At 29.1% G+C, this 24,196-nt stretch overlaps 1 protein-coding gene across 14 annotated transcripts; it reads left to right on the top strand.

The window, feature by feature from the left end:
* Positions 1-7,470: 7,470 nt before the first annotated feature.
* Positions 7,471-23,920, top strand: LOC147812628 (inositol 1,4,5-trisphosphate-gated calcium channel ITPR1-like). 14 transcript variants are annotated; one of them, XM_087162507.1, is made up of 7 exons: positions 7,474-9,337; positions 9,479-9,682; positions 11,081-11,123; positions 12,441-12,501; positions 14,947-15,012; positions 15,159-15,343; positions 19,512-23,920. In XM_087162507.1, the coding sequence occupies exons 5-6, from the start codon at positions 14,956-14,958 to the stop codon at positions 15,312-15,314; spliced, it is 213 nt and encodes a 70-aa protein (XP_087018633.1). In that variant the 5' UTR covers positions 7,474-9,337; positions 9,479-9,682; positions 11,081-11,123; positions 12,441-12,501; positions 14,947-14,955; the 3' UTR covers positions 15,315-15,343; positions 19,512-23,920. The 14 variants fall into 14 exon arrangements, 6 of the variants coding, with proteins under 6 accessions (XP_087018637.1, XP_087018635.1, XP_087018633.1 ...); XM_087162505.1 differs by lacking the exon at positions 19,512-23,920 and having other exon boundaries at positions 15,159-16,929; XR_015433499.1 differs by lacking the exon at positions 19,512-23,920 and having other exon boundaries at positions 7,478-9,337; positions 9,479-9,621; positions 15,159-16,929.
* Positions 23,921-24,196: the final 276 nt, after the last annotated feature.

A 24,196-nucleotide genomic window follows, 5' to 3' on the forward strand; every position in this document is an offset into this window, starting at 1 on the left:
CAAGGAATTGCTGAATGTTTAGTGGCATTTTAAAGACATTGAAATATGTTGTGTTTAAGAATATGATATTGAAATAATATGTTGCATATTGTATGATTCGTTGTTTATAAAATCGCTTCATTATGCTAGATATTTAGGTTACATGATTTTCTTTGGATAAAGATGATTAGCAAATAGCATCCTCATGTTTCGATACATTCTGAAACTTACGTTCGCAATTTCACCATACAATGTCGCACAACATATTCTTCAATTACGATAAGCTACATTTACCACCAAATACTGCTACTATGATTATTTATGTTTTCTTATATATATCTGATACTCTCTTTTTAAACAGAGCTCGCAAGATCCTTAAGATACTGAAATGGGGGCACAAAAACGTAAAAGATAAAATATTTAATTTCATTAACTCAAAATATCTGGTCTCAAAATTTTAATTTTTAAGTTAAATACGTATTACTTTTACAATATTGATGCTCTTACGCTTTTAAAGACCACGTGAATCCTGTTAAAATATTAAAATGCATATGTTTACTTTAACGAGTGAAAAATCCTTATTAAAATGATGATCAAGACCCAAATGTAAAACATTATAATTGACGATAAAAACTCAACTGGCTTCATAACATATGAAGAGGGAAGTAAAAGTCGATATGACAAAAGTCGACAAATACAATCGCCCATTCTCAAGACTTGTCAGGCTTGAATGATTTGTGACTTTTATTATTGGACGCTCAAAACATGTCTATTTTTATTATCATCTATTATATTTTCAAATCAAGGAAGTTTTTATATCTTCTATTCAGTTTCTTGGGATTATCCATTTAGTTACACAACATATCTAATTATTTCACTCGATATTAAAATAAGTTTTACATAAGTTATAGGCACAGGTTCTAAGATTAAAAAAAATTATAATTCACTACTTTGTAAAAAAATCAATACAGTACAATTTCTTTTTGCTGCAAGCCTTAACATTTTAATTTAAGGATATAAAAAAATTTCCGTTTGCAATTGATATTTTAAAAGTCGAATGTGAAAATGGAATGTCCCCTAGCACCAGGAATCGAAATTAAATAGTTATAAGGACAACTATTTCAAACAAGTTAGTTTCTTTCCTAGTGAAGTTGTTTGAAAAGGTATTTTTTATATATCGATTCCAAAGTTTATTCTACATATATTTCAGGGTATACATTCGGAGTATTTCGATCGAATTTATTTTTATACCCTTATTTGCTTAAAATTATTAAATAATTTGCGTAAAGTAAATTATTCAAGCTACATGATTTAATGCATTTTTAGTATAATAGTAAACTGGGCTTCCATCACATATCCTTAACCTTAATACCGCTATCATTAAATAAATGGAATGAGCTTAGATAAATAATAAAAGTTAATTTTTCCCGCTTTAATTTTCAAGGAATAATATGTTTCGATCAAACAGATTTCATTCTTGAAATAGAGAAATTATTGAGTAGGTCCCTTGGAGCAATATCATTCTTATTCTCTTTTAACGAAATATAGAAAAAAATTGGTTTTCAGAGTTTCTGTAGAAAGTATGTTAGTCTTCTTGCCACGCTTTTTTTTTTCATTAAAATAAGTTCGGAAATTGCGTATTTTTTATAGCATATTTTTAAAATCAGATGACTCTAAAATTGGCACGGCTTCGGAATCTTCTTATAAATTTAAATTTTTTGTATTTCCTGCTTAACAAAATAAAGCATTTTCCTGATAACAAATTATACTACAATAATATCTTGGGAATCGTGCTAAAGTAAAAAATTAAACAAAATAGTTTAGTATATTATCAGGAAAAAAATCTACTTGGTATCATAAGGAAAGAGTAAAAGATATAATGAAATAATTAGTGAATCACACGTGGTTAGACAATTAAAAGTTTACTTTCACAACTAAGGTGTTAGGGCGACATTTAAGATACTCAGATATTTTAAGACGATTAAAAATTTTGACTACGTATTCGACAGCTTTTTATGTTCGGTATCTTCATACTCTCATACTCTTTGTAGTGACTTATAAAACATCAACACTATTTTAGATAATCTATGTTGAAGTCACAAGAAGCAGAAATAAAATAACAAAAAAAAGACAATCAATAATTTATATTCTTTTTTCGAAAAAAATAGTATGCTTAATATATAATCAGTTGTTTTGCATTAAATAATTTTAAACAGCGGAATGTTTTCAATTCCTCAACAAGGTTTTATTCTTAGCTAGCAGACAATAATTCTTTTAAAAAGAAACTTGACTATAATTTAAAAAGAAACTTTACTTTAAAGAAAACCTAAATTAAAGTACTAAAAAAATAGATTAGTTTATTAATGAAGAAATAACGCAAAAAGATAAAGAATAAGATTTTTAAAAATGTTAAAATTTAATTAAATAGTTGGTAAAATAGTTCTGCGAAACACTTCCGGAAATTTCTTTTAAGATTAAGACGATATAGGGTAAGCCAACCAGTGATGGAACACATCCCAGTGAAGAAACATTTCATAGATATTTTTTAAAAATATGATTTCAAACGTTTTAATTTAGATTGATTGGTAACAGTAGCTTACTACCTAACAATAGGAAGTCATCTAACAATGCATTGAGTTACCTGGTCTTAGAGTCTTCTCTGGAAAAAGTTTTGAGTTTGTTAGTATCTGTTCAACGCCTTGTTTCTTTGACACAGTTATAAGGTCAATGGTGGTAGTTATTCGTTTAAAGTACAATTAATTGCATATAATAATGCGTTTTTTCTCATTGTGAAAATGAGAATTCAAAATATGGTCATTGAAGTTACGTTTTATTTATTTTAAGCATCATAACATAAGCAAGTACTGAGATTAGGGGGTGTTTATTAACTGGATTACCGAACGATGAAAAACCAATGAATAAACAAGTGTTCCCTTACTAGGATTTTTTCAAGTTAATGAAAATAAAAGCAAAATTTTAATTCTTCTGTACTTTTAGTCATATTATGCATCAAAATTATGTTAAAAGTACAAAAAACAACTTCTAACCAGTGAAGGAACAGGCATGTTTCTTCAATGGGAATAGATTTCCCAGTGAATGAACAGTATGTGTGAAATATGATTTTACATGGAATTAGTAGTTCTGCGATATAGAGGACACCTAAAATTCAGTTAAATGTTGTATGAATAGTTCCTATAACAATTTCGTTTCAAAATGCAAATTTAATTGCTAAATTTATTTAAAGAATTATAATAAAAATTTATTAATTATTTATCGTTATAAATGTAGTGATTAGTTATTACATCATACCTTAGACACCCTAATAAGCTATGTTTACTGACTAAATATAATAATCAAAGCTTGAATAGAAAATTTCTTTGCAGGCCTTTGTGCTAATAATTAGCTAAGTTATTATCTTATTGCTGTATTTAACGTCCAGACGAGAACTGGTAGGAAAAATTCATTTAAAAACAATCATCCAGGTGGAAAATGGGTAAAGTTTTTTTTAAGGCGACATCCACCGATAACTCAGTGCAATGCGAAGATAATTTCAAAAGGCAAAACTTCCCTTAGAGAATAATATTCGAAATACTGATTTTAAGAATTTTAAATGAATCTTTAGGAGGGAAGTAGCCCTGGCATCCTTTTAGAAAGTGATTGCATTTACAATGCGAACGAAACAAGAGTTGAATACTGCCCTTAAACGGGAAAAATCCTTGGCCCTAAAAATTATAAGGATTTATATTCTTAAGTACCTAGGAAAGAAAATGTACCTCCATTGGTAGTTTTTCCTTACTGAAGAATTTTTGAGATATTACAGAATCAGTCCCTGCTATATATTTCATTGAGAAAAGCGACTCATGAAATGAAACAATGACAGCAGCAACATTTTACAAATATATTACAAATGCTTCTACCCATGGCTAATTAAAAATGCTATCAAATTCCCTATTTTGCTTGTTTTGGATAGGTATAAATCTCATATCAATTTGAAACTGAGCAAAGTTATGTTCATCAAAACAAATTTTCTGGTTTAGTTTTCTACCTAATTCAGGGAAATCTCCCGTTAGATCTTAAAAGAATTGTAAAGCAATATGTAGAGAAATTTTACATCCATTTTTAAATAGGAGATTTGAGGCATCAACTGATGAAGTTAAAATGCTTTTATGAAATGCGATATTTTGCCATTCGATATAAAAGACGTTGACTTTAACAAATGCATGCAAAACAGACACCAAGAGTTAATGAGCAAGACAACTTATCAACAAAATACATGCTTCGAGAGTAACGATGCACTATTTCTTCAGAAGCTTGAGAAGGAAATCTCACAAGTTATGTTGCAAATTTTTAAAGGAACATTGACGACAGAAAAGTTTAATCTCCCAAATATCCAATAGCCTGTGCTTTTCTCAATATTGAAGAATTTATTTCAAAAAGAACATTTGGTAAATCAAATTTTGGCACTGAAGCTGATACAACTAACATCGATAATGAAAGTATCTTGAAAACTGATTTTGATATAAGTCCTCTTGAGGCATTGTTAGTTGCAAAAACAATTGGTTCCATAAGTAAATGGTAAGTACTGCTGAAGACCCACTAGATATAAGTCAATGAGAGATGGATTTTACTCAAACTTCGAAACTCCTTTTTCTCATTTATTATCCAGTGAGGAATTCTAGAAATGATACTGGAAAATCAAAAGAAATTTCGAAGATACATTAACATTGGCCAAAAATTTGGAAAGAAGAGGAAGGTTAAATCAAAAGAAAAAAATTACTTTTTTGCATTAACTTCAGAAAAAAAAACGAAAATTTAAAGAGATTGAAAGAGTTGAAAAAAAAGTTAAAGCAGAAAATATGACGAAGAGAAAAAAATACTTTTTAAGATTAAAAAATAGCTTAAAAAAATATGGGGAAAAGAGTAAACAAAAAAGTGATCTTATTATAATAATAATAAAAACATCATCGGATTACGCAATGATAAACATTCATAATTTAGAACGGACTATTAAACTGTGAGGAAAAAAAATTAAAAATATTTTTTTTTTAAATTATGTATTCAAACATATTTTACTTTCCATTCCATGACTGAAAAAAAGTAGCATTTTCCACGTTAACTGTGATTATATGTTGTAATTCGAAAAAAAATTTGTTTTTGCACATTTGTGTGGCCTATGGATTCCTAACGAGCATCAAACATTCTCTAAATTAAGTGTTCATTCACTGGAAAATTTAATGTTTATTCACTGGTAAGAACTGTTCCTTCACTTGTTTATCTTACTACTTATTATTTAAACCACCAAAAGCTTAAAACAATATTATGTAAGTTATCTAAATTTTTTTTGCATAATTTGTATTTAATAACAAATATGTCGACATCATCATTTAGCTAAAATTACAAGTTCTGAAATTTTTATGATTTTTTCTTAAAGGCAAGCTAAGCTTAAGTGTTCCTTCATTCGTTAATTTACCCTATAAGATGTTGAGAAATTTGCGATGTTGTGAGAGGTGCTTAAAAATGTTGACTACGTATTTTATTAATATTTATAAATATATATTCAAGAAATTGATAAATATATTATTCCAAATCTATGCATACGTATGTATATTATTGAAATTGTATCAGTTACTGAAAAACAAAATCAAAAAATCAAAAATAATCACATTAAATAAGCACAATCTGGTGTATAATCATATTATATCAGAAGATCATATCATATCCTATTTTATAAAACTAGACATTCCTTGAATAAAGTGTTTTTTATTCAAAATGTTTTATTCAAATTTCTTTACTAAATTGCAAATAAATTATTAAGCGACTAAAAAGGAAACATTTTATTTTATAGTTAGAAAGAAATAAAAATAAAAATATTAGCAAACGATTATTAGCGAAAAAAATATGAATGAAATTCTACACTACGCGCGCGAAGTCAAGTTCCTCGCAAGCTTATCACATTTTAATATTAATCGCCCTATTTAATCATTTCTTTATTGTCGCCAAATTATTTTTTTAAAAATAAGTAATTTTAATTTTTCTCAGCTTCTAATAAATAAAAACAGTTGAAACTTTAGATTTTTCAATTGAAAAATATGTAGATTAATATGGTAGAAAAAAAATTCATACCTTATAATTCAAAATTTTTTCATCGTCAATTTAATTAAATAATAAAAAACAATTAATAATTATTAAAAATTATTTATTTCATGAAATTATCTTTGGGTAAATGAGTTTTTTGAGTGGGTGCAATTTTCTTTAAATTGCTTTATTAGTTTTGAAAATATGACTAAAAACGTAAAAAGTGAAATGAACATTAAGGGATACGAACTTTGGATCGCTCTCCTGACCAAACTAAGGGGACCATATTTCCTAGATTGCGGCTACCCCCATATTTTGAAGGTTAAGAATCCAAATATGTAAAAAAAAATTCATGTTTATTCAGAGAAAGTACGTTTTTGTGTCTGATTTCGTAACTTAATTAATAGTTAGCACTAATTAATTAGCATATTTGAGGTCACCCCCAGGAACCATTAAGATTGACACTTAAATCGTGAAAATCCGATCATTAGAACAAAAGTTATTCAGGGTGATATCTTTTTTTTTTTTTGCGGACTGTACATGAATAAAGCAATTACAATATTATAAAAAATGAAAATAACAAAATTCTAAGTTAAACATTTTTTAAATTAAAAGCTATATATACAATGATAATTCCTAATACTCAAGAAATCATTTCAGTGAGTATGGAAATAATAAAAAATACAATACAATAATAAAAAATTATTAACAATTTCAGCAGCCAATATTACATATAAAATATGTACAAATAAAATATGTACAAATAAAATAACGATGCATTAATATAATATCATCAGCCTGACAAATGGCTAATGTATTTAAAATTAAAAATTTAGCTCTGCAATTTGTAAGTGGGTAAACAAAATAGAAGAATCGTATATATTTATATATATTGAACAGAATTCAATGCTAATATTAAAGGAATGATTTTGTCAGGAAAGCAGGAATCCTCTGTTAAAACTTTCAATTCTACAGAGTGAAAAAAATTAATGTATTTAGACTTGTCAATCTGAACTGCCTGTCTGAACTTAACACAAAGCCCGATATATCAGCTGGCCCATATTTTTATTGGACCACGTAATATATTACCGGGTCTATCCTACTACAGTAAAAAATTATAGGCCTATTAGGGGGTACACAATGTGGCCCTATAGGTCACTATGTATGTATAGATATAATAGTGTGTAAAATAGCTTTAAAATGAGGAAATTCGTATTCTGTTTTAACACATGGCCTGATATCTCACCTTAATATTGACCCTTAATATTTATATTGGACCACGCATTATATTACCGGGTACTAGTGTACTCTACCAGAGGAAATAATTATTGGCTTACTAGGGGGAACACAATGTGGTTTTACTATGTAATCTCTATATATCTATGTAATATCTATATAACAGTATAATAATATTGAATGGTGCTTTTTTTGAAATCTTAGGCTTAAAAATCAATCGAAATTAGTAACCCGGCATATTTACGACGAATTTTTTTCACTAGCTTTATCTGTGCTTAGCTTTGCACAGATAGCGCTAGTGAGTGGCACGGTTCCCAGCAGATCACCGAAGTCAAGCATCACTGACTGCGGTCAGTGTACGGGTGGGTGACCACTTGGGTCAGTCTGCGTAGGGACCGAGGGTGTGCGGTATTGGTCCTCGTTAAACTGTTCTACCGCAGATTGCTCAACTTTGCGTGCTGGTTGCCTGGCTACCGAAGCGGGGGTGCCATCCCCTCTGCAGAGGATCAAAATTGTGATAGCTTGTCTTCGCATCATCCTCAGGGATGTTTCCCAGTTCGTTGTCAATAGCACATCGTGCAGCTCTAGTACAACGTAAATAAAGTACCAGCCTACTTGCGCCACCTGTTGCTACTACGTCTACACAAAGATTTGAAAGTTCAAAGCTTGTTTTAAATCGCACAGACATAGCAGCTGCAAGCATACTCAGCAAAACAAAAATCTGATCTCTTTCTGATACAAGATTCTAGTTATTTAGTCTCTCTGAAGTAAATTTACGACATTACCTTTTCTAATAAATTTAGTTCCGAATTAGGATGAGTGCTCTTACTTTTAATGATTGATGAAGAGCAGGTTGAGTTTAATATTTTATGTATTCTGTAATCAGCATGTGGATAAGGAACTGTTTTTTTCATATTTCTTTTAATTATGGTATGCGAGTGATTTTTATTAATTCATTCGACTTTAATATGAAATCAAATTATAATATTAATTTGATTTCATATTAAAGTCGAAAAAATGTGAATCGTTTGAAACAATTGTAACGAAGCTTACTGTTATTTTTTTTTATAGTAAATGATATAGTTTACACGTCAAATGACACTCATATCATTTCACTGGTCTGTCAAAAAATTTTTTATAAAACTATTGTTTTAACTAAATTTTGCTTTAATTCATAAAAATTAAGTGCATAAAGTATTAAAACTAAATTTATGAAAAAAAAAAACTGGGTCAGCAGTGAAAAAAAATTGTAAACAATTAGTTTTGTAATCATGCATCTATTGATTAGTTTGCTTGTATATGGTACATGGGTTATTCCCTACAAATTGGCTATAATAATTTTCTATAATAAGCTACAGGATAAGGTACTAAACAAGAAAAAAAGCAGTCTTGGTTAATATTAAAAAATTGCTCTTATTATTTGAAGTTTTTATTAAAGTGAGTCTATGATAACATAGTAAGAAAACAATAATTTTAGTCACAAACATGTTTAAAATAATATTTTTAATGAACATGTTTAAGTACATCCTTAGTCCTTAATTGTTTTTTTTTTATTCATATATTATTCATTACTGCCAAGTATTAACTATAAAATATAGATATTATTTACTTGTATCAGCTATAAGTAGTAAACATGTAAATAAATTATAGGCTGCTAATTTTTGACAGTTTTTCATTGTTTTCCTCTTTTTTTTTACCACTAAAAACATACTTTTTATCATGTTATAGTAAAACTGGTTATTAAAATCTTACCTTAACCATGTAATTCCAATTGTTATTTGAGTGTTCCAGCTATTGAAAAAGCGCTTGATTCCATAAAGATCAGTTTTAGAAAACAACTCTAAGGGTACAAACATATTACTGAATTAAACAATTAATTCTCTTTTTCTGCCCATTGAGATTTATAATTTTATTTTTTAGTATCAAGATCTTCATAGCTATTTGAATAGTCTTGGAGGCAGTATTTAAGAGGAGAATTCAGATGAAGGATTTCTAACTGATATAGACGATGTGATTGGCTGTTGCGAATTTTGACTTCATGAAGCTGGTAAAGTTACTGTTTTATTTTTCTGGAAAGAACAAATGATTATATGATTGGGAGGTTTCTTTAAGGAAGAATTGCTGCATGTGGCCAGCTCCAAATATATCTTAATGAGTAAATAGGATCTACCTGATTTTTTCATTGCAGGTCCACATATAAGAAAAACAAGTACCAGAGGTTCACAAAAAGATTTAATAAGGAAGATGCAGGTACATAGACAATCAAAATGACAAACGAAATTCCAAGATCTCTGCACTCTTTAAAATCATAAGGCCATCTACCAGTTCAAGGTTAATACCTACACATATGTGCATAACTCAGAGTAAAAAATAAAACAACTGTCCACACATGGTATTATTTTTCTGAAATTACAAATGATCATATGATAGTGTTTTCTTTAAAGGATTATTAAAATAGACTCAAATTAAATTCTAACTTAAAATGTATTCTTAAAAGTATTTTTTCTCATTGAAGGGAAAAGATTCCGTTTATAATTAAGCATTACGATTGCATCTCATTATTTTTACTTTCTATAAATTATTATTTTCTTCTTTTTATAATGTTTTATGGTACATTAACATTAATTTTGGTCCCATCTGTTTTTTAAAAAAAAGTTTTTATGGATAATATAATTATTTTTAAAGCAATGCGAAGCTTAAAAAAAAAAGAAGAAAAAACAGGAACGTGGTATAAGTATTAAAACATACTGTAGTGAAAAAATAAATGATTGGTATAAATTTCTTTGCCTAACTAATTCTATTTAATTATTTCTACGATTAACCACTGCATGTTTTGAGAAATGAAGTAAAATAGAAGTTAGTAAAAAGTTTTTAAAAACTGAAATTTAAACCATTGCATTAATGAATACAAATTTACACATCGCTTATTTGAAACATTTTAAATTTTAATTCAAAAATTAATTTAGTTTTCATGGAATGCCAGATTTTCTCTTTTCACTAACATTAAACTTATTGTTTTGGTTATATACATTTTTCCTGCATTTATATTTTGTTTCGAAAAATGATTTTAGAGTATGACATATCCTTAAGGAAACTTTTCATTGAAAGTTCTCTTTCATCTCCATAACTAATTTAAAGTGAAGAAAAAGTGAGTTCAGACTAACCTAGAGTAAGTTATCAAGTTTAAATCGCTGAAATCTTTTTATATTTAAATTTCAAAATGCAAACAAATTATTGGAAGCAAACCATTGCGTAATATCTTCTCATAATTTTCATGTTGATACTTTTAATACTTTATTAACAGTGTTTGAAACTTTATAGCTTACTCTAGGTTTGTCTGAACCCACTTTTTCTTTAATTTAAATTAGTTATTAAGGTGGTCCTCTTAAACATAATTTTGCATTTAGTAGTATAAAAATAATTTTTCTATCAGCACTTACTATTGTTTGGACCAAAGCTTAATGTTGCCTTCTACTTTTAATCATGAAGTATACACGCATAACATTTAAATAGTATTTACATATGCAATTGCTGATAATAAGATGTTTAAACTAAAAATTTCTTTACTATAGCAATTTAATGAACATAATGTAGCTTTAATTATGGTAAATTAAGAAAATATTTTTGATGAAATTATCGAGATAAAAAACAATGGGTCCAAACTAGTTATTTTCTGCTAACCTTGTATCTCTACTTATCAAATTCTTTCCTGATCTGATAACCTTTAAAGTTTGAGCCTTTGTCAGTAATCAATTTGATTGCCATTCATTTTATTGATGCTTTTTTTCAGATGCAGAAGGTACTTTAAACCCTCCTTATAATGGTTCTACAAAGTGAGTTTCAGAATGCTTTTTGCATTTTTAGTTTAATTTTAATCTGTTTTATTACTGAAGTTAAAGCATTGTACCTGATAGTGCTCTGTTAATTTTGAAATGTTTGTTTTCATTTTTATTTGAGTACAAATGAATAGAAATTCGATTAATGTCTTAAAAACTATTTTGCTATGTCCACCTGCTATTGTTTTCGAATAAGTTTTTATAGTTGTATGTATGAGACTCTCTACTCTTGAAATCCCCATATAGATTTGTACAGTTGCATGCTGAAATAGTCTTTTATTTATCTTGATGTATTTATGTTCCTTTATTTTTGTTATTTTTGAAATATTAGTCCTTATCAATTTTCAATAAAGTCTTCTAATTTAGATGGATATTAAAGCAATGAAATTCTTTAGGCAAATATTCGAAAAGTCTATATATCTTACTACTTGTGAATTATGATAAATTCCTCTTATGATCAACCTAATGGGGATGGGTCTCCATTTGTCTACCATAAGGGTGCCCAACCTTTTTGAGTGAAGGGCCACATGCGTAGCAGATTGACCAATGAAGGGCCGCATGCCAAAGGGAACACCCAAAGTATTTAGGCAGACATATTCACAGCAATTTTAAGTAGTAATTGTTATAAAAACATTGTTCTAACCACTAAATTATTTTTCTAAGTTAACCTTGTAATATCTTAGTATAAAATTAAATACTTTTGAATGTTTAAAGTTAAAACTTCCAAACTGATTACTTAAGAAAAAAACAGAATCCGAAAATCAGAATCAGTTAATCAGAAAAAAATTTAGATGAATTGAAATAATTTAAAAACTTTGGGAAAATTCATGTTTTTTTAAAATCATATTACACAATACAAAAGTCTATTTAAACAAAAATTTTAACTTTAAAAAATTTGTTCATAGAATTAAATTTTAAAAAAAATATTCTAGTTATTAAAATAAATGCAAGTTAAATACTTTGATTGAAAGAAAGTTTATAGGGTTAAAAATGATAAATGTTGACACAAAATCCCTTCTGCGGAAAATAAGATTTAGCATTTAGTAGGGGAATATACTTAAACTTTAAAACATTTATTTTAAATTAATGATATGACGCAGGGGCAGAGAGAGGGAAAAAAAGAAAGAAAATATTAATTTTGAATAAACTATTTTCCTTAATAATAAAAAACTATTAAGATACTTGTTTACAATTTTTTATGGCGAATATTTTTTTAACATGACACTTACTATTAACAATTAATACACATATGCATAAACAATTAGTAACATTTACACTACTTTACGAAACTTATTTTGATTATATTTTTTACAGTTAACATTTAATGATGTACAAATCATTTCCCAGCGTATAATCATGAATGATATGAAATGGTGTAAGTATATAGAAAATGGTTTAAAAAATTTCTTAATGTTCGTAATTTCTTCTGTAATTTGCAAATTTTTTAAATATTGTGATAATTTTATTCACTCTATCATGTGATAGCTTTTTTGAGCCATTAAATGAAAATTTAATAATTTTGTTTAAAGATCTGTAATTTTGAGCAGGCCAAATTTATTCTGGAAAACGGTCTTTCGACAGAAGCTGTTGTTGTGGGTAGTATTAAATTAGGGCAAATAACTTAATCACTTTTGGAATATGTCCTATATGGTGTTCTTCATTTCCATATTTTTAAATCACGTTAATACAAATAACAATGTGTTATTTTATAATTGCCAAAATACTAATTGCTATGTGTGCTTTTTGAATTGCGTAGATATAAAATGCAATGTGTGATTTTAAAATTGCGTGAATACGAATTGAGATGTACAATTTTAAATTGCGAAAAGACTACTCACAGCGCTTGATTTTTTAAATGTGAGAATCGCGATATATGGTTTTTAAATCCCATGAAAATGAATCGCAATGGATAATTTTTGAATCTCGTTATTGTTAATACGAAATGCGATGCGCAATTTAAAGATCGCATAAATACGAATTACGATGTGTGAATTTTAAATTATGAGAAGGATTAAAACGTGTAAATACGAAACTCAACATGTGATTTTTAAATCATGTAACAAAAAAAAAATAGGTTGGGTGTGTGATGTTAAACTTGCATTTGTTCATGGGACTAAAGAAATATACGCGTGTTTTGAATTATTTTTTAGCAAAAGGGAATGCCTTTAATATAAATGTACACAACATGTTTTTTTTATTTTTTATTCTTTTCAGGAAGGGATCGATTTTGTTAAAATACGCAATTACTTTTTAAGTTTCAAAAAAAAAATTTAAACACTATCGAATTTTGAGAGTTGTAATATTGTGCTAAAATATCAGGATATTCTAAATCAGAAGTAAAAATGTAGCAATAATTGGAAAGAAAAAAAAATGTTCGAAAAACCTCTTATATTTATGTAAAAATCGACACAAATACAACACGTAAAAAGTAATTATTTTAATGCGCTATTCAAAACTCGCGTGCTGTCAAATTATAGTATGAAAAATATCAGAATTTTTTTAAATCGCGGGTAAAAAACGTAATAATTACCAAGGAAATTATCAAAATCCCTTTATATTTACGGTGAAATTGGTGTAAATAAAACGTGGCAAAATTTTATGTATTTAAATGTGAGATTAAAGTATCGAAATAGCGTATAAGAAATATCGGACTTTCAAAACCTTGTTGGAATGTGTAACAATAATTGCCAAAATAACGAGTGAAAAATAATTTTATTTGCAATAAAATCGGCACAAATAAACCACGTCAAAAAATGGTTAACTAAATGAGCGATTATTTAATCGCGATTCATAATAATATCGTGCTAAAATATAAAAATTTAAAACACCATGCGGAAATGCGTAGCTCCAGCTGCCGAAAAAGGATCAAAAGTCAATTAGATTTTTCATGGAGTTTGCACAAATACAGCGTTTCATAACTTTTAAAAATCGCGATTTCAGAAAGTACGTGAAAATTGGCTGCAATAACTACCGGAAAGTCATTGGATTTACGATGAAATTGGAGCACACGAAGAACATCAAAAGTAATAACTTAAATTAGAAATCTGTATATCGTAATAATGATGTGTTAAAAATAATGAGATTTTAAAAACTATGCCTAAATCTGTAGAGGTAACCATCGAAAAAAAACGATCGAAAACTATATTGAGTGAAATTGGGTGCATCAAAAACTTAATGCGCAAATTTGAAATTTCCAAAATTTTTTTTATTTAAAAAAAAATAATTTTTTTTTCTTTTTCGTTTTGTTCAGATTGCGGCCACGGCCGCACATTGAGGGTTGGCGGGCCGCAGGTTATGCACCCCTAGTCTACCAGATTGTCTACTGTGCTTATAAGTCTTCATTATCATTAAAAAAACATTAAAATGTATAGCATATGTAGCTATCACGGCGAGAATTGAACTGGGGATTATCTGTAAGGATATAAACTCATCCATGTATTACTGTAATTGAAAATGGAGTAGCTAATACTTTCCTTTTGTAAATGTTCATTTGGAAAAATTTTCTATCAATCTAAATTTTTTTAAACAATTTGTGGATATTTGATATGTGTTAAATTGAATCCATTCTTAGACCTTGGAATTTTTTTTACCAATTTTACTAGTTTTTTGAACCATGATAAATCAAACACGTTATTATTTCCGTAAATTTCTCATTCCTATGTTGTAATTTTTTTGCTGTTAAAATGGCATTTTATTTTAATCAGAAAGTGAAGATATTTTTTAATTAGGTAATTTCTTTTTATTTAAATGATCAACTGTTCTTTAATATTTTCCTTCCTTTTTGAGATTGATTTATATTCTTTTATTTGTTAAAAATCAGGAAGTCGTCATGGAGAAATCTTCAAAGGAAGGCATTGGCTCACATTGGGCTGTCTGGCCAACTATGGTGATAATTTATTAAAAATCTCTGTTTAAATTATTAACATTTTTAGAAAAGAATGTTAATTATTTGTCTTGTAAGGTTTTGAAATTTTAAGGACTCACTTTGTTAAACACAGATTTTAATGTTGTGTATTTGCTTGATATCTTCAGGATATCATGTCCCTCTTGGAGGATCAACTCCATCCACTAGTTCAATCAGAGTTATTAGTGTTAGTTGATGTTCTGCATCAACCTGAACTTTTATTCCCTCCTGGAACTGAAGCTGGGAAAAAATGTGAAAATGGTGGATTCATGTGGTGGATTTAGAACTTTTACAAACCATCTATGTATGAAATGTGAGGGTATTTTCAGTATTTTTCTTCACACTTAACCTGTGCAATTAATATTTTAATTTATTGCACGATTAATTACAATCTCCTGGCGAAAAAGTGAGCCTCTGTCCTACACAGAACTAATTTCAGACTCCCTTTTTATAATATCAAAAGTCTCATAAAGAACATCTTCAGGGCCTCTTTTTCACGAGGAACTCAAAAATCGTAATTCCAATAAATCATCGCTTAAACAGATTCTCAGTGGCCTAGGATGGAATCTGTTGCCGTGTTTCGTCTGAGAACTGGCCACGATTACCTGAAAATACATCTATGTCACATCAACGTGGTTCCTTTTGTACATTGTGTGACCTCCACGAGGTAATAAGACTTGTCTCACCTGTCTAGGTGCCCTGCTCTCGCTCGGAAATCTCTCTGGGAACGCTACTGAATTGCTTGCTCTTATTTATAGATTTATTGTTATCTTTTTGATGTTCAATTGTTATGTGCCATTGGAAATAAAATAAAAAATAAATAAATATTTTATAAATTATTATCTGAAATATCTTTATACTGAATATTAATGTTTATAAACAGTTATACTCATATTTATAAAAGGAAACCTATATAAAAGATTATAAACTCAGGTTTTCACCGAGGTGGAATTCAATCATTTATCAATTATGCTTATCAATTCATTAATGAAATTTAATAGTTTTTTTTTAATTAAAAGTTTCTTAGTGAAAGTATTTCTTAATCACTGTATCGGTTATCAAAATATATTTGCAAGTGTTAAAATATGTAATAATTCATTTAAATATGTTTTTAACTTAAAATTAAATATAACTGATATGTATTACACTTTTTAATGTCTTGTTTTCTATTTATATTGCTTGAATATAAATATTCGAGAATACTTGTTATTTTCTCCTTATTTTTTAATTGAAAACAATATTTTGAGTTTAAAGAAAAATGTTCTGAAAATTTTTACTGTAAGAAAGAAACAAGAAGTAACGCCAATTAAAAGAATATATATTTTCTTATTAAAAGAATATATATTACAATATATTTGCTTCCTTTTAAAATTCATGGTTTTAAATTATAACAACTAGGCTTGGTCATTAGTATATTGTATTAATTTGTATAATTATGGCTACTCGAAAGGATAAATTATGACTTTGTTAAGCATTTTATAATAAAATGGTTCAATTTTGGAATTATTCACTAAGTTTGAAAACAAAAAATGTACAGTAAATTCTTCGAAAGTTAGTTTATCTTTTTTTTAAAAATATCGTTCTTTGTGCTTTCTTTTTCGTTAGACTTTTAAAGGTTTAGTTATTAATGCAAATTAATACGAAAAAGCAATTAAAAGCCTAAAATCTACTTGCAAAGGTAGTAGATTTAGACCTTTATATGTGGTGCCATAAATTTTGAGTTCTTTAAAAAAAGTATAATTTTCTTCATACCTTATCTAATTGCATCAATACATCTTTGTTTTCAGTAATATTAATTTTCTTTATAGCATTATTGTTTATGTATAATTCATTGTAATATACTTTTTTCATTTCAAAATAATATAAATTACATTTCAGTACTTGGTAATGTATATATATATATATATATAAGTCGAACCCCGCTATAGTGAACCGTCTGCGGACTCAGTAATGTGTCCACTATAACCGATGGTTCACTATATCCAAATTTTTTGAAGAATATTTTTTGCATAAGACAGTTGAATGATTGAAAATTGGCTTTGCAATTTTGCATAAGTTATTTAAAAAATTATTAAGTAATTAACAGATAATTAAGCAAAAATTGATGGAAAAAGTAATTACGTCGCTAAATATTAGTTTTATTTTCATTTTTTATGAAAAAAATTTGTGATTTTTGATTGAACACAATTTGATTTTAAATTGAGTTCATCAATTTTCTTATCTACAATGTGCAAAGAATGCAAGATTTTAACATTTTGAACCATCTTAACAAAGCATCTTCTACGTTTTCTCTTTCAGCTCCACGCAGTTTTTTCGATGAAACCATGTTTTTGTCGTATGCCGCAAGAATTGTACTTCGATTTTTCCAAATGTTTGAAACTGTAGATTTTGACTAGGAAAATTCCTTACACAGTGTCAATTGATTGGTTCCATCATCAATACGCTTTACAATTTTAACTTTGTCCTCTATCGAAAACTCTTTTCTCTTTAGAGAATTTGCTATTTTCACTGCTTTTGAAATAAAAATCTTGTCTGAAATAGATAATGTAAGAATATGAAGAGAGCAGCTGTAGAATGAGTTAAATTGTTGCCCTTCTTGATTGTTAAGGGGTGATTTGTAAAGAATATGGTTTGAACGGATAAGAAAATTCCAAAAATTCAGCAGGTGGCCAAGTTAACTAGTTGTAGAGCAAGCTTGGGGAAAAGAGATAAAGCGAGGCTTGGCAGGGAGGGAGGAGTATAAGATAAATGATCTGTTTGACATTCATTACAGTATAGTTAGAAGTGATAAGCATAAAGGAGAGTAATATGACACATTTTATAGGAATGCATTCATTTTCAATCCCAACACCTACAAGTTTAAAGATGGAGGACTGAAAAAGATATTTAAGGAAATGAAATGTGAGTCCACTATAACCGAGTTTCCAAGTTCTAAGCTGTTCACTATAAGCGTTAAAAATAACATTATTTAAATAGGAATACGGACGGGACCGCTAAAAAAGTTCACTACATCCGAGTGTTCACTATATCCCAGGTTCACTATAGCGGGGTTCGACTGTATATATATATATATATATATATTTAAATACAAAAAAAAAGTATTCTTTAAAAAATATCTTATGATAAAATGGCTCACGCACACACATCACTTATTGAGTCTTATGCCACTTTTGCATCTTAGTTTTCTTTCTCACATTAATTAGTCTTATTAAAGTTTTTTATATGTTTAACAAGATGATTTAGTCATTTGTAGTTGGATAGAGAATTTCTTAATATATAACTAATTGCCCTTTCTCATTTTGCTTCCTTCGCGCAAACAATGTGGAGTTTTTTTTTTCCGGTCTGAAGAACTATTTAAACAGTTCTCTTTTAAATATTATTATTTGTATGAACTGTTACATTAGAGGATAGCTTATTTTTATGATAGGTTCCCTACAGAATTTTTACTCCTGTGAAAAATTTATTAAATTTATTTATTCACAAACATGAGAATAACATAAAATAAATCATTAGCATTGGGACATGCTAATGATTTATTTTATGTTATTCTACATTACATTAGAAGATAGCTTATTTTTATGATAAGTTCACTACAGAATTTTTACTCCTGTGAAAAATTTATTAAATTTATTCCCAAACATGAGAATAACATAAAATAAATCATTAGCATTGGGACATGCTAATGATTTATTTTATGTTATTCTACATTACATTAGAGGATAGCTTATTTTTATGATAGGTTCACTACAGAATTTTTACTCCTGTGAAAAATTTATTAAATTTATTTATTCACAAACATGAGAATAACATAAAATAAATCATTAGCAACGCAAAAATCAGAAAGAGTTTTAAAAAATAACAGTTTCTGTGCTATTAACAAATATCAATATAATAAATTTAGATGCTTGGTTATAGTACTAAAATAAGCAAACACTAGACTAAATATTTTTAAAAGACTGGCGCTTGCCTTTCAAAATTCTTTTTTTACATAATATTCATTATTTCTATTTACTACCAGCAGAAAGATTACCCTACTTTTCTTGAATACAAGAGTAACATATTAGGAAAAATATTTTTGCAAGAATCATAGAATTTAAGTTATAGAGTAATAAAATTTATAACATACTTATAGCAAGTCTATGTTAAAAAATAAATTGCTTTAAGTTAAGGGCAGGAAATTTATTGTATCTCTTAAATAAATCTTTCTTCAATTTAATATGCCTCCATATTTCAATTACTCTGTATAATGTACTAAATTTCCCAAAAAATTTTAAAGAAATATGTTTTTCAAAAACATTTGGTTAGTGCAAATGGTAAAGATACCACTTTTAATTGATTTATTGAATTTTTATACCAAATGCTATTGTTTTATCATTTTCCTTCAATAAATGCTTACTCCTAATTTGAAATTTTTTATGAATACATTATCAGTTATTCGACATTTTATTAGTTCTCACATAGTTTATTTATTTTCTGTTTAGACTTATATGTCAAACTGAAAGATTGTTGGAGAAAAAAGAGGAAAAACTTTGCATTAAAGTGCTGCAAACTTTTAAAGAAATGATGTCATTAGACCCAGACTATGGAGAAAAGGTATGTTTAGTCTTAACTATTTACTTACAAGGGCAGTAAATAACCAGTAACTATTGATTCTTATTTGTTCCTATTATAAATAGTTATGAAAGCTTAAGTTCTGATAATGACCAAGTGTGTGTTTTTTTTATTCATTGTTCTGCTTTTATTATACTAATAGATTACAAAGTTTGTCATCATTGCAAATTATTGGTTTCTTTTTGTTTCATGTCAAGTTTCAGAAAAATATTAAACAAACCTTCACTTCGATTTTCATTATTATTACATGGTGCGTAGCGTTTTTAAAAAGGGCTTAAAGGTGCTTATTTTCGTTTTTTAAAATCCCTTGAAGGTGCTTTTTCATTGGGTGTTTTTAAAAAGTGCTTAATATCCCGAAAATGAACTTTTCTTCTTCTTTACCATGTCGACTTTCGCGCGTTATGCAAAAGCATGCTTTTCACATTGTTCTATTCAAAGTCTTCACAATTCATCCAATCACAATCTATTTCGGCTTCCCGTCGGTCCATAGGGTCTGAAAGCACCACTCATTTTACATGTTTGATGAAATATTTGATAGTACACGTCTACTTAATACCCAAATAGATAAGGTTTTGAATCACTGCCATTTTAGCATTTGAACACAGCTGATTCCTGCTCCTTTGTCATTCAACTCAATGACACTCCTTCAATGTGTATAGGTTGTTATCTCAAACTTTTTAATCAAACATATTATTTTCAACTCAAATACAGTGCACTCCCGATTATCCGGGTTAATCACCGGGACAGGGAGCACGGAGAATCCGAAAACTCCTTTAATTAGAGAAAAAATCAATATCAGTACAAAAAATATAAAAATTACTGACATTTGCATGCATAACATCAAACTGGGAATTTTCCTTTTAAAAAATTGTGTAATGCGTCTTCGTCATATGTTTTACGAACCGCAGTAATGTCACCGTAATCAAATCCTCCCATATAATCTAATAAAATTTCCACAGAGCATCAGAAATAGAAATTGTATTTCCCTCATTTACTACATCTTCTGCATCAGTTACTATCATCACTATTTGATTTAACAACATAACGATGTCTTCATCAGTCAAATACTGGAAGTCAGGCTCACATGCATCTCTTTGAAACCAACCTTCAAAATTTTCTTCGTCAAGAATTTAGAAACCTCAGATTTCTTTTGCTTGTTCGAGAATACTGTTATCATATTTTTCTTGAACATCTGAAGAAGATTGCTCATCAAGCGATATTATCCTTCTCGAAGATCGTGATAAAGTAGACGATTTTACCTTTGACCATGCTGCTGATATTCGATATACTTCAATCCACTAACGAATATTGCTTCCAAAAATTTGGTAGTGTTGTAACTTCATGAATAAAAATTTTTTTAATCTTTAAAATGTTTCTCTTTATATTTTTCGTGTGACTCCAGAATGAGCACGGATATCCGCAAGCCAGATAATCGAGAGTGTACTGTACTTTTTTTATTTAAAAGATGTCAATCAAGTGATTTTTTTATTACTATAAAAATTATGTTATTGCAGATTACTGAAACTTTAGTTGTAACACACTTTACTTGAATTACTCTTATATTCTTTTTCCCAACAGATTGTCACAACTTTTTTTTTTAATATTTTATTATTTACCTTTAAATTATTCTTTTTATATATATTTTTTAATTATTTTATTTAAGCGTGTTTATTGTGAACCAAATTTTTCTTTTATCTGGTGCATGAAATTCTGGTGAGTATGATGCTTCTGTAGCATTAATCTATAGGCTTTGTTCTTGTCTTCTGTGGCCTTTCTGCAATCATTGTCAAACCACTCATTTCGGGTTCGTCTTTCCAGATCTGGGATAGCTTCACGTGCAGATGTCAAAATGTTATCCTTTATTGCGTACCAGTCAAAAGTGAAGCCTGGTTTCCCTTTTTGTTCACGAATCCAATTGGAGAATTTAATTTTATATTCTTTAAGAGTGTTTTGATCATTTAATTTAGAAATGTCAGGTTTGAAGTCTCTGATTTCTCTCCTGTGATAGAAATTCTTGCATAATAGGAGTCTGACTTTGGATATCACAAGGACATTGTCGTGTCGACATTCGCTCCTCACGTCCATCACATTGCTACGGTGTCTCGTGTCCACAAGTATATGATCCATCTGGTTAAGAGTTAACCCATCAGGAGCCAGCCAAGTATGCTTGTGTATATCTTTATGTGGGAATGCCTTGCTTGTGATGAACAGATTTTCCGACACAGCAAAGTCAAAACTTCTCTGTCCGTTTCCGTTAGTATCGAAGTGAAGACTTTCATCACCAGCATGGGATCTAACAAATCCTTCCCTGCCGATCTTCGCATTGAAGTCCCCAATTACCATCTTCATGTCCTGTGTGTGCAGGGCAGGAATTATAGCTCTTCATCAACAGGTGGTAAAATAAGTCCCTTTCCGCATAGTCTTTCTCTTCAGTCAGTGCATGAGCACAAATCTGGGTTATGTTGTAATGTCTTCCTTTCAGTCTTATTTTACAGAGTCTCATGCTTATAACCTGAAAGTCAATGACTGCCCTACTCAGTCTTTTGTTCACAATGAAACCAACACCAAAATGGTGTGATTTGTCATGGCAGCTGTAATATTCTCTGCATTCCCTTTTTATCAAAATTGCCTTTTCCCAACCATCTGATTTCCTGAATTGCAAGGATATTTAGCTTATAGTCATGGTCTAGCTTATTGCAAGGTTATCCCTTCCCATGCAGAGTCGTCTGGGTAAAACAGAGCCCGGTATATGCACATTGTTGAGGTTTCTGAACTGGAGGTCTTTTACAGGGTGGGGTAGTTGGCCCCACGCCCAACCTCTAACATAGAGGACCAGTTCCCTGATATAATCCCCAGGGGCAGTGTGTCCGGCTATACCCCCGGACGCTGATACCCTAGCTGACCCTACTCGCAAAAACTCGACAGTAATTGTAATTAAAAAAACTATGGCATAAAGGTATTACTCTTAATTGGACTAGAGCTCATGTGGGGAGGCGGATCGGGCAGCCAAGGAAGCCATCAGTCTCGACCAAGCGGATTTCACTGCCCAAGTTACCCAAGTACAGGTCAAGTCGATAATAAATGAACGTGTCATGACACGGTGAAAAAGCGAATGGACAAACAATACTAAGGGACATCAAACTTTTACATTTTTTAAAGATCCAAGGGTCACCAGACTGCAGGCAGATTTTTACCGAAATCAATTTCTTACAGGCCATGGCGTGTTTGGTAATCATCAATACCGCCTTTTCGGGAAATCCCCCAACTGTAACTTATGTGGTGAATTCCAGGATATTAAACATCTATTACTTGATTGCCTGAAAATCCAGACTCGCCGTGGCACTGACTTTCAAAATAATAATACTGAACATCAACTCTATTCTAATCAGGCCTGCAGGAATAATCAAATACATCATCAAAGTGACCCTAAAGAACATTTTAGACTTTACGAAACTATAATACTTGAAATATTACTTCTGAACTTAGACTGTCCCTCCATCGTGCCAACAATTTTAACTTTTTACTTATTGATTTTAACTATCGACTTTTAAAACTTTACACCTGCTTTTATCATCTTATCTGTCTACACTACGATGTTAGTTTTTTATTTGTTGAGTTTTATATGATTCTTCAATTTAAAGTTTTACTATTTCACCCAAGTTTTAATTTCTTATAGATTTTAAAATTGCTCATTTTAGCATTTGATGTTAAATTACTTTTAGAATTTTACTTGTTTTGGGGCTTTTCCCAGGTTTTAAATTTCTCTTTTGTTCTATAGCTTAATATTTATCTTACTCGCCCACCATGTTCATGGGCTGTTGCCATTTTTTTACGTATCTTGTGTATTTTATGATTTGTATATCTTTTTGGATTTACATAAACATTTACCCGTATGCCCTAAATTGGGGCAGGTCGGGGTAAATTTTCATACCCCCGGACGCTTTAGTCGCCTTTAACGACATGTATGAGCTACATTGAAACTATTCTTTCTCACCAGGTCACCACACAGGTGTTTCTTATTATATTCTTTATTTTAGAATGATTCTATGAAACATATCAATTATATAAATATTGCTATTTATTTATTTGTTAGAAAATTTCTGAGACAAAACTTTTGTTTTGGTATATTTATTTGTTATATTATTGTAATATTCTTAAATGTATATATATATTTTTTTGCTTTGATAATTCCCTTCTGCATTTCTGCTGATGCTATTTTTTTATTAGTTTCTATAAAAGCATAATTACATCTGTAATATTTTTATCTGATATAAATAAGGAATCTTTTAAATACAGGGTATCCACGTACCTGGAAAGTCATGAATTTTGGTATTGAGCAAAATTTGTCATGGTTTTAACTAATTTTTTTAAAAAAAAATCATGAAACGTCATGGATTTAGGTTGCCGATTAAATTTTTAAAGTGGAATTTACCCCCCCCCCCCCCCCAATTTCATAGTGTTCTGAATATCTGAATTTGTAACAAAATTCCCACTCACCACTCCCATATTTGATTAAAATATAAAATGTTTTTATCGTGTTCTATAAAAATTATGG

The sequence above is a fragment of the Parasteatoda tepidariorum genome, chromosome 4 (assembly GCF_982258835.1).
Source record: "Parasteatoda tepidariorum strain Cologne lab strain chromosome 4, Ptep-v5.0, whole genome shotgun sequence".
Classification (NCBI taxonomy): Eukaryota; Metazoa; Arthropoda; class Arachnida; order Araneae; family Theridiidae; genus Parasteatoda; species Parasteatoda tepidariorum.

Excerpts from the sequence above, each read along its gene's own strand:
- LOC147812628 (XM_087162511.1), top strand. The coding sequence starts at position 14,956 with ATGGAGAAATCTTCAAAGGAAGGCATTGGCTCACATTGGGCTGTCTGG. Across the intron at positions 15,013-15,158 it reads GGGCTGTCTGGCCAACTATG|GATATCATGTCCCTCTTGGA; the intron begins GTGATAATTTAT and ends TGATATCTTCAG.